The sequence below is a fragment of the Coturnix japonica genome, chromosome 1 (assembly GCF_054131305.1).
Source record: "Coturnix japonica strain WE chromosome 1, WE-NBRP24, whole genome shotgun sequence".
NCBI classification, from domain to species: domain Eukaryota; kingdom Metazoa; phylum Chordata; class Aves; order Galliformes; family Phasianidae; genus Coturnix; species Coturnix japonica.
The window spans coordinates 134,640,552-134,652,358 of NC_140663.1; the positions used below are offsets into that span (position 1 = coordinate 134,640,552).

General features: G+C 47.9%; 1 protein-coding gene across 1 annotated transcript; it reads left to right on the top strand.

The window, feature by feature from the left end:
* Window positions 1–8,503: 8,503 nt before the first annotated feature.
* Window positions 8,504–11,350, top strand: SOX21 (SRY-box transcription factor 21). The gene has a single exon (XM_015851546.3). It carries the CDS (start codon window positions 9,289–9,291, stop codon window positions 10,129–10,131), a length of 843 nt encoding a protein of 280 aa, XP_015707032.2. The 5' UTR covers window positions 8,504–9,288; the 3' UTR covers window positions 10,132–11,350.
* The last annotated feature ends 457 nt before the right edge of the window (window positions 11,351–11,807 follow it).

Genomic DNA, 11,807 nt, shown 5'->3' on the forward strand with positions numbered 1-11,807 from the left:
AGTAATCATTAAAGAGCAACTATCGTCTGAGCCCTAATTCCCAACCAATACAGAAATGAGTTTGTTATCTTCACAGAACTATCTGGTAAGGTTGTTTGTGTCAGCTGTATATAATACCTGGCAAGTTCACACCCAGATATTTACATCTGTATGTTAAGATCCAGGAGCATGTAAACTACAGAGGAATCATGCTTACATTAACTGTGCTGAGCTTCCTCAACAGAGAAAATAAGGACATGAAATACCAAGAGGTGAGAGGCAATATTTTCTACTACGATTTTAGCTGTAAGAACCCCTACAGATAAAGTACCCATTTAATTATTTCTGATTACTTGTTAGAATAGGAACATGCCCACAGATACACAAAGCATAAAGTTAGGCTTCCCATATCCCAGATTCCCCATCGTGTTCAGTCCTGTGTAGATAGTTACAGTAATGATCTTTTATTAACTTGGCTACAGTAACTGCCATGACTCCCAATAATGACATTAGTGTTTAGGTATTTGTATGGCTAAGCACTTACATAAGTAATCATATCGCAATGTCAACCTATTGTACTTATTATTTTGCAAATGTTACAACCGCCACCTCCTGTTAAATACAAAAAAAGAAAAGGAAAAAAAAAGAGAAAGAAAAACGTCAGAGTGCCCGAAGGAATCCTGCTGGTTTTAATTTATTGTTTTGTCTTAAACTCCGTGAGCTGTGAGCCAAAGTAAACTAATTGCATCTACACTTTGAGGCAAAACTCCCGTGTTATACTCATCTCTTCCACTGCGAAGCTCAAAACATCCATAAACGTATGAGTGATTGAAGGGATAGTACTAACACATCCAGGAGACAAAGAGAAAGGGATTCACTCTTCTGAAGGGAAAGGATTATGCACTTCCAGCCTTTCCTGCAATGGTAGGAACTGAAAGTTCAACTGACTCCTTATCTTTAAGATAACCAGTCATGCCATTAAACAGAGCAAGAGATAAGCAAAGAATAGGTGACTGACAACAAAGTGGCTTTATGAACTGGCCTTTTACCTAAGAAGACGTGAACTCAGCAGTGGTGTCAGAATTGTTGGTTTGACCATTTTGAATTACTGCCTGCCTTCAGTCAACCTGGGAATCAGCTTTGGATGTGTTTCAGTGGAATGTTTTGAATGAAGTCTTCAGATAATGAAGAATGCTTTTGGTATTTGCTATGATTCAGATTGTTGTTACAACAAACGAGTGAACTATTTCTTATTTCCTACCTACCTATCTCTCTGCAGTGGTAAATCCAAGCTCATTGCTAAAATACTCTCAAGCCATTCCTATGAAATCTGAGGGGGAAGAAAAAAAGAAAGGAAAAAAGAAAGAAAAAAACCCTTCTATTCCAAAAGATACCAACATTAATTAGTGCTGATGTGGATCGTATGGGAAATATGCAGGTACTTTACTTGTCCATCGAATGGCCAACAAAACAAAAAGACACAAGTTTCACATTTTCCATATGTCAACGGGAACATTAATATGAATTTTAGTAGACTAGGATCATACTTTGCATTCATGTTTTCACAAACAATGTTTTAAAGCCTGGTTCCACTGACAGACAAGAGCTTCACAGCTATTTTCAACCAATTGTTCAATTGAAACAAGTGGAAGTACACGGTGTTTCGTTGGTCAGGTTCAGTGGCATACCTAATGGGTATATCTGCAGCACATTTTTTGTAGTAGGATTATTGCAATACAGAAAATTATTCATTAATTCTTTTTTTAACTTTAATTGTTAGATCACTTATTTTTAAAAGTACCCATGCTAAGATAGATAGGTTGGATTTTGGTGAAAAGCAAAGGAAGTGAGAGTATTCTGTGGCTAAGATGTCCTTCGGTGTCCTCCTATGTACTGCAAAATAGAAATCAGAGTCCCAGCAATTCAGCAAGAGGCCATAGCTAGGCTATCTACAAGTTTTCTACAAGAACAGCTGCTCTTTTCTACAGTAAGCTCAAATCCCTGCGAACTAAGCTTGCAAATTCATAGGATAAAATCTATTCCATTGTAAATGCCAGTTCTCCCTCATCCTTAACTTACAGCATGGAGGGGGGAGGCATGTACTTTTTTTCCTTTGAATGATAATTTCTAGATTCTTTTTCTTCCTTCCTCCTGTAGTTATCTGATAGTAAGAGCATGCACACAGGCAGCTGGCATAGAGAAGCTACAGGGTCACATATTAGCTTACTTCAAGGCAATGTGTTCAGGTGCCAGAAGGACTGGCACTCTACTTGCAAAATGCAATAAAGGCCCAGATAGATCTAAGAAAAAATGAACTTTATATAGCTTTTGTTACAACCATTGTATAACCATCCTAGCTGGAAAACACTCGAAGCATTAAAAAACTGGAGGGGGGCAAACAAGAAACAATACAACAATCTGTTTCTATCATAAAGCATAAATGTGCTTTGGGCCGATTCCATTCAGAGTATACAGATATTTTCAAGGAATTCAGGACATAAAATCCCACTGAATCTTCTTGAGGGAATTAAAATCAATGGCAATAAGACACCCTCATACTTTAAAAGGTCCGTGTTTAATTCTTATTAGGTCTTTTAGAAGACACAAGTATGAGTCATTTACTTTCTGGGCAAAGGAGGATTTTTGGCATGACCTTACTCATCTCCTCTAAACAGCATTTGGTAAAATACAAGCAAAATAATTTCAGATTTGGAGATCTGCTTAATGTATATTCTGGTCTCTTATTCTTTCTATAAAATCAGTAACAAAAAGTCATTTTTTTCAATACGAAACAATAATGAAAACTGCCTTTATCTTTTACATCACTAATAATGAGCATCCTCACTTGGGAGGTTATTATAGAAAGAAGTATTTTTGTAAATAGGACAAATGTCCTCGCCTAGTACAGGGTAAAACATGCCAAGGCCCAAATTTGTCATTGCCTTGTTACACCATTGACAGTTTTTGCCAATACTATCTAACACTCACTGTTTTTTGTGCTGTGTAGCATTATGCAATTCAAGTAGCTTATATACAATTTTTAATGTAAATGATATATTCTAATTTCTGTGATGAAATATAATTATAGATCTGGTGAAAGCAGTAAGAAGAGAAAATAAGGATCAAATGATGCAGCGAATGTGTTTTCAGCAGAGAGTTGAAACAAAGCAGGGAGGTTATAAAGTGAAAATGATAGCAAAGCCATTTCAGAAAAAGGACTCCTCATAGATAATTAAAAGATTTTGCTAAAGTAGATGAAATCAGTGCCAAATAAATAAAGGGAACCGTTTCTTCTGTATGTCTACAAAAGAAGTACCTTTTGTTTGCATACTGAAATGAATTTTCATCACCAAATATTTTAAGATCCTAGCTCATGGGATTGTGCAAGGGAGAAGATGGGCAGTGCTGCTTAGCCCATTTCGGGCACTGAAGCAGGGTTCCCACCTGCTGCACTGAGAGGAGATGATGGCATACATGAGCATTTCAGGCAGTGGGGCAGTGTGATGGTCATGCTGCTGGTCACAAGCATAGGTAGGAGAGGAGGAGCAAAGACAAGGGCTACCAATGGGCAGAACACTGGGGCTTAGAGGGGTCTGAGTCTTGGTGAACTCTGTTCAGGAAGAAACGAGTTAAACTTCAATTTGAATATTCCCATGTCGTAGACTCACACAAAGCCAGGCAGAAGAGAACTTCTGTTGTAAGGCATTGATAACTTGCCAAATTAGTCTAACCTGTTCTTAATACCCTTCACTTTTCCCACAGCCTCTCCAGGCAAGGGGAGGCTCTACATATCTATCCACACTGTAGCATATTCTTTTTCTTGCATTTAACTGTAATACACATCTGAAGGTCATAATCTCTTGACTGTCCCCAGAAACACACGGGGCAGTTTAACCTTCTCATCAATACAGTTACTTTTAAATCCCGTCAAGAACATTTTGTGTCCTAATCATCTCCTCTCCAGATTAAGTAACAATATTGCTTTCAGTATTCTCTTCTAAATCACATTTTTGAGACTTCTGATCAATCTTGCTGCATTTTGTCCTGCGACTCTGGGTCTTTTGTGAAGTCCAGTGTCAGACAAATACTCCATCAAAACCACCTGCAATGATTAAGGGTCTATCTTTTTTCTTTTCCTTATAAAAATGCTCAGTGTTATGCAACTATTATTATTATTAACCAGTTTCCCTATCATTATATGACTGCACACACCTTTAAAGCACCCACAGGTACAAATTAGTCAAAACAGTATATTACTGATAAAGAAAATGAGAGTGAGAGAGAAAATCTATACTTGGATGTAAATAAAAAAAAAAAAATGTAGCAATTATTATTATTGAAATTATTATAAGTACATTTGAGTGTAAAAGAAAAAAAAACTATCTAGGTAATGTGCTAATATGTCAGCACAAGAAGAGTTAACTGTTCAACTGACTTGAGAACCTTTGACAGCTTTAGTTCAGTGTCCATGTCACTGGGAGCTATTACATAGCCTGCCATTAGAAGTATGTTGTGAGGAATATGAAGTCTAGCAGAATTCTGAAGGCTGGGGTAAGGATGCAGGCCAGGCAACCAAGAACTCTTCAATCCCTATTTTTTGATGTCTTACGCCAAAAGATAACTCACAGAGCAGCCACAAAGCGGAGAGACTCTTTTCCCAGCAGAACACTCACCATGTGAGAGCAGAAGTGTTCTAACCCCCTCTGTCATTTGCCACCTGAACTGGCTCATGACCACTAGCTTTGACCTTCCGAGTGACTTTGGTATCTTGGTTCTTCTTAATTGAACAGAATCCAGACCGTCTTACAAACAGACACTCAAGACACTGTTCATATAGAAGAAAAGGCTATGCTTTTAAGTTCAGTAAAGAGGACCTAAATTCCTTCCATTAAGGATCTCCTGTTTTGTTTATAGAATCATAGAATCATAGAATCACCAAGATTGGAAAAGACCTAAAAGATCATCCAGTCCAACCTTTCACCCATTACCAACAGCTCCCACTAAACCATGTCCCTCAACACAACATCCAGTCATTCCTTGAATACCCCCAGGAATAGTATACAGTCACCTAAACTATAATAGTCACCTAAAAAGTCATTATAGTGACAAGGCAAAGACTTACACTTTGCTTTTCTTTAGAAGGGAACAGCCTAAACACTTAACTCCAGTCTTTTTAGTCTCCTTGTGCACACTTACGTATCCTGAAGTGCCTGCCAGAGGTATCCAAACCACAATCTTATCCAGTGAAATCGAAGACCTCGTCTTCAAGATCGCATGGATTCTTCTGGGACCTGTCTAACACCCATGACTAAGAGAACAACCTTGGCTGGTTTATGAGTATGAATCATCCCTGAACAAAACTGGTCATTAAAATGTTTCCTATTCCAGGGAAAAAAAAAAAAATAATAATCCTTTACACCTGCCCTAAGAAGTGAAACATGAAGACAAACCGATCAGGGTCGGTTTAAAATTTGGATTGAATTTAAATGTAAAAATCTTTAGAGATCTCTCTGCCTCTGAAAAGTTCCCCTGGTTAAAAAGCTTCATGACCTACTGCAAGAACATACAATCTAACTTAGCGTTCCACAGTGAGGCCCTTAACCACTGGATTTGAGGGCACTCAGTCTTCGCCTCTTAGCCATCCACCAGACAACAGAAAGGGGCAGAATGTGGGTGAGTGAGGGCAGCCCAGACTGCAGGGACATCAGTTCAAGATTCTTGATCTTTGCTGAGTGACATTTGAAGAGCTTGTGAAAGAATCCTGTAGAATGGGAAGACACCAATAGCACAAGGATCATCTTTCTGAACCGTGAGCTGTTGGACCACACCATAAAGCCTGTACAAGATGGGAGCGATGTGAAGGTTCACTTGTTTGGAAAAATGAATTCCTTTGAATAAAACCTAGAGGCAACTTCTTAGATAGGAAAACCTGGAGCCTAGGCAGTCAGCAGTCTCTATCCACTGTAATTTTGGCGCTTGGGAGAAGGAAGGGAAGCTTACACATCCTGATAGACTTTGTGCTCAAGAGGCATTTGGCTGCCTGTTCTGAACCATCCAAGTCTGACCAAGAATTCTGCAACAAGTCTAATTCTCCCCTTTGGATCCTGGGCAATAGTCACCTAGCAAGGAACCACCCAACTCTTTTGAACCCGATGACATCTTTGTTTGCTGTTCCTATCAGTGTTCCCAGGCTGCATAATCTGTGCAAACTAGTAGGGTAAAAAAGGAGAAAAAATGAGTTAGAAAAGTACGTGAGAATAGCCTGCATTACAAATGGAATGCATGCAGCTTAGCCAAATTTTACTTCCTCTCTTTGCAAATCGAGATGGGCTGCGTTTTCAGCTTTTCTTTATGGCTGGAAATAGTCAGGTCCCCATCAGCACCCCCTGCCCAGAACTTCCAGAAGCTGCTGTGGCAAGTCCTGCCTCTGGTGCTCCAGCAGGAGCCATTTAGGGATCCGAAAGGACAGAGATAAAGACCTGAAGCATTACCTTGCCTTAAAAATAATTGCACATTAAATCGCAATAATAATAATAATAATAATTAAAAGGTGCAGAACTTATCCCACCCTTACCAAAATCATCACGTTTAATAACTTAAAAAGAAAGACTGGGCTTCCAAAACTAGTCAAAACTTTGTTAAATCTCTTGTAACTTAAAATAGCAAACCCAATAAACCAGTGTTTTTATTATGAAAAGTTTAGTCTCCAGCTGAGCACTCGAGTGCCAAATTACAGCCAGAATCACACTTTCACAGCCAAATTAGAAACTATAAACTTAGAAAGCAGCGTTTTATGACGGAGCCCTTTGCCAGGCACTTCACTTGGGCTACCAGCTGCTCTAATAATAAGCGAATGTTATAGAAAAATAATAATGCCGAGCGCTGAAAAGCGCTAAGAGCAAATGAGTGAACGTAGCGCGCTCTGCACGATAAGGAGGACAGGCTAAAACTCTCTAACTCCAGGTGTGCTCCACGTTGTAAGAGGGTCTCAGTGACTCAGCGGGGTAGGAGCAGCGATCCTGCCGGTGTCACTGTGACAAGCGGCGTGCTCGGCAACTTTTGACGGCCGAAAGCGATGTGGAATCGGTGGCTGATACCTACACGGAGAAAAACTTCCAAGTCGGCGTGAGGAAACGCCGGAGAGCACAAAGAAAGCCGTGAAAACGCGGCTCTCTAAGCACGACGCGGCGATAGGGCATTGAGGAGCTGAGTCAGCCGCGCACGCAGTCGGAACGATTAGGTGCAGATCGCTATCGGGCTCACCACCGTTCTTCACCTACTTTTTATCTCCTTCGCTTGCCACCCCATTGTTAAGCTCAAATCAAAATTAGGAGGAAAGGAGGAGGCTTGAAACTCGCTTTAAACCTGGCTTTGAAATAAAGCAGCTTCTAAAGTGTGGCTGCCCGGGCGCAGAGACGAGGGGGGATGCTCGGATTGAGCGAAGGGTGCTACAGAGAGGGACCCCGCAGAGGTCGGGGGAGATGCTCTCACCCCGAACATTTCAGGGAGAGCTCGGATGTCGCTCGTTGGGATACAGAGCTGCACTCTAGGATTTCTTGGTCAGCGATAGCGCATCCTCTCGTTTTCTATCCCCTAGAACAGAGGGAAATATCGCGCCCTTGAAATTCTCGTGCGTAAGAAGTGCCAGGTCAAAGGCAGGCAAATCCTACGACCCACGGTCGGGTGGGCAGCGTATCGATAACGCCGCGTTATGTTATCGCAACCATTAACACCTCGCCCAGCTACGGCGGCGGCTTAATCCAACAGCAGCTCAGCCACACGGAGCTCCGCGCCCCGTCGGGGTTCGGCTGTGACCGAGTCCCCGCCGCTCGTCTCCGAGAGGGACCGAAAGCCGTTCCCATCTCAAAGATAACCGCGTGGGTCTATGGCTCAGGAGCCAGGCGTTACCACCCGGCGTTAGGAAGGAAAAGGAGCTTTCGGTAGCGAGAGCTTCGAATGGAGCGTTTCGTTTGGAATAGGAAAAATATCCGCGAGGGGCTCCAAAGCCATTCGAAGCTTTCGGTAATTGAGGACTAATAGGTGAAGTCTCCGTGCCGCAGCCGACCCCGAGGGCTGCCAAGCGGCGGACACCCGTGAGGAGGGCGCTGACACATCGCGTCGCATTCGAATGGGAGGAATAGGAGCTCGCTTCCCCAAGCTCGAACGAGGGCTGAGAACAGCGTTTCTAGTCCCGAGCTGCGAGCTGCTGCCGGCAGCCCAACAGCCCGCGGGTACAACGCGCTGCTGTCAGCCGCTCCGAACTTGAAGTCACGGCTGCGGTTGAGAGCGTTAAAGAGTGAGGTCCGGCCGGTGGCGGGCTGGGAGAGCCGGGCTGCCAGCGGGTGGGACGGAGTGGGTTCTGCTGACGGGATGGAGCGAAAGGGAGCTGTACGGTACCAGCATCGCCGCTCCGGCCCCGCGAGCCGCCCGCCGACGGCACTACGAGCTGACACGGAGCCTGCGCACAGCCGGCCCCGCCCCGCCCGGACCTGCCGGCGAGCACCGGGGGCGTGCTCACATCCAGCCCCGCCTCCTCCCCGTCGTAAGCCCCGCTCCTCCCGCGGCTCTTGGCGGCAGGAGGCAGCGGGGATATAGCGCGGGGGCGTGCGTAGAGCTGAGCTACGGCGGGAGGAGGAGAAAGGAATAGAAGTAGAAGAAGAAGAAGAAGAAGGAGAAGAAGAAGAAGAAGAAGAAGAAGAAGAGGGGGCGGCGGCGGGCGCAGCGCCGGGCCGGGCGTTTCCGAGTGGGACCCGCCCCCCGCCGCTCCCTCCCGCCCCGCCGCCCCTCCGAGCCGGCGGCCAAGAAAACCCAGAGAGACCTGGCGGCTCCCGGAGAAGGGGGAGCGCGGGCGGTGGAGCCGCGCGGCGGGAGGAGCGCCCCGCAGCCCGCCCGAAACTCGCCCGACTTGGACAGCGGCGGCTGGAGGAGGCCGCGGCGCCCGGCGGCGGCGAGTATGTGCGCGGGGCGGGCGGCCCGGCGCGGCCCCGCGGGCGGAGCGCGGCTGCTGTGAGAGCGGCGCCCCGGGGCCCCCCGCAGCGCCCGAGCCGCCGGCCCCGCAGAGCGCTCCGCGGGCGGCCATGGCTGCGGGCGGCCGCTGACCGCCGCCCCGTCGAGGACGAACCCTGGCCCGGCGGGCGGAGGCGCGGAGAGACGCTCCGAGGCGGGTACCGGTACCGGCACCCGTCCCGCCCGCGGAGCCCCGCGCCCGGAGCCGCCGAGATTGACTGGAGCGGAGCGGAACGCGGCGCGGCCGCGGAGCCGGAGCCGGCCGAGGAGGAGGAGGAGGAGGAACGCGGGCGGCGGGACACCATGTCCAAGCCGGTGGACCACGTCAAGAGACCGATGAACGCTTTCATGGTGTGGTCGAGGGCGCAGCGGCGGAAGATGGCCCAGGAGAACCCCAAGATGCACAACTCGGAGATCAGCAAGCGGCTGGGCGCCGAGTGGAAGCTGCTGAGCGAGGCGGAGAAGCGGCCCTTCATCGACGAGGCCAAGCGGCTGCGGGCCATGCACATGAAGGAGCACCCCGACTACAAGTACCGGCCGCGCCGCAAACCCAAGACGCTGCTCAAGAAGGACAAGTTCGCCTTCCCCGTGCCCTACGGGCTGGGCGCCGTGGCCGAACACGAGCCCCCGCACGGGCTGAAGGCGGCGGCGCTGCACGGCGGGGCGGCGGGCGGACTGGGGCCGGACTCGCTGCTGGGCAACCCCGAGAAAGCGGCCGCCGCCGCCGCCGCCGCCGCCGCTCGCGTCTTCTTCCCGCAGTCGGCGGCCGCCGCCGCCGCCGCCGCAGCCGCCGCAGCCGCGGGCGGCCCCTACTCGCTGCTGGACCTGGGCTCCAAGATGGCCGAGATCTCGTCGTCGTCGGCGGCGGGCTCGGCGCTGCCCTACGCCTCTTCGCTGGGCTACCCCGGCGCCGGCGGGGCGGGAGCCTTCCACGGGGCCGCCGCCGCCGCAGCGGCCGCCGCCGCCGCCGCCGGGGGGCACACGCACTCGCACCCGTCCCCCGGCAACCCGGGCTACATGATCCCATGCAACTGCAGCGCATGGCCCGGGCCCGGGCTGCAGCCTCCGTTGGCCTACATCCTCCTGCCGGGCATGGGCAAGCCCCAGCTGGACCCGTACCCCGCGGCATACGCCGCCGCGCTATGACCCGCGTTGTGAGCCGCTGCCCGGGGGTGGGGGGAAGCGGCGGGGCCGCCGCCGACCTGTTGCGCGTCGCCCCGCCAGCCTCGAGCTCGTGTGTGTGTTGCATGCGGATAGCCGAGCTGAGAGGGAATGAGGAGAGAAAAAAAAAAAAGGCAAAAAAAGAAAAAAAAAAAGAAAAAAGAGAAAAAAGAACAAAAAAAATTCCCCAAACCAACCCCCCAAAACCAACCTACCCCCCCCTCCTTCCCTTTGCCGTCCGTCCCCACCGAAAAGTGCTTCCTCGGGGACGTGGGCTCGGGAAGGGCCGCTCGGGGATGCGGCGTCCCCCGGGATGGTTCCCAAGGGGGGAAGCGGTGGGGCGGTGCCGCTCAGCTCCGCGGGTGTCAGCCCGGGACTGTACATGTGTCAATGTCTGTGGCAACGTTAGGTCTCGGATCGGAAAGTCTGTCGCTTCTTTTGCCCACGGTCGAGTCCGGTTTGAAGCTTGAAGATAAAGGGAAAGAAAAAAAAAAAAAAAGAAAAAAAAAGTGATGGAATGCCTTTCAAAGGGAATAAACATATTGCGGGACCGTTCGGGGATCGCGATATGATCTAAGGTTAAATCAGACTTTTTTGTCTGAGTGCTAATTATCTATTTATTATGTAGCTGAACTGAAGCAGAGCTTTGCTTTGACGGAAGAGTATTTCTCATTTAAAGAAACCCCGTCCCCGCCACCACGGAGTGTGTCACTGTGTCTCGGAGAAACCCCCCCCCCCCCTCCCCTCCCCTTCTCCGACCCCCCTTATCCCGTTTAGCTGATTTTAGAGCGACCGCAATTCAATTGCAAATGACGATTTGAAACCGGAACACAAATTTGAAGAGGGGAATCCTCCATCGGTTTATAGAGTTCTTTTTTTTTTTGGTTTACTTTTGTAATGTGTATATTTTGACTAATGGTTGTGAATGAAGCTGGCTAACCTGTATTTAGTTTCCTTTTGGCTTTATGTAATATAAAAGTAAAAAAAGAAAGAAAAAAAAAAAAGACGACGGAAAGAAAGAAAACAAAGATTTAAGTATTGGGTTTTTTTTTTTTTAACATTTACGTGTAAATGGTTTTCTTGTGTGACCTTCTAATTTAAAGTTAGACGTCTGAAACGATATCTGTACATTAGATTCCGACTGCCACTCTGTTCGTTTTTTGAACAAAGAGTTTAAATAAAGCCTGAAGCAGGGAAAGGAGAACCCCTCTCGTTCTCGTGCCGTTCCTCGCAGCTCCCATCTCATCTCCCCTCCGCGCCGCCCCGGCTCTGAGGTGTACGGTGTCCTCAAGGCTCTCTTTGTTTCATCCTGAATAGATTTACGGGGGATATCTAAATCGGGCCATTGTTATTCCGAGCCAAAAGAAAGAAAGAAAGAAAAAAAAGAAAGCCCCCAAAAAACAACAAAATAAACCCCGATTTATCACGTTTTTAAATCGTGAATAGGAGAGATTTAAAAGAAAGAAAATGTTGTGGTATCTTTAAGAACCAAAACCTTCATGGACGGCAAAGAGTTCACGGAGTGCGCTGAGCCCCGTGGCAGCGTTTAATAGGTTCCCAGTGGCGCTGCGGGTGCGGGATGCGGCCGAGCGCTGCTTCTGGTTGGCGTCACCCCGCTTTGCTCCCCGTATCGTTTGCCAGGATGGATTTCGGATCCGTTC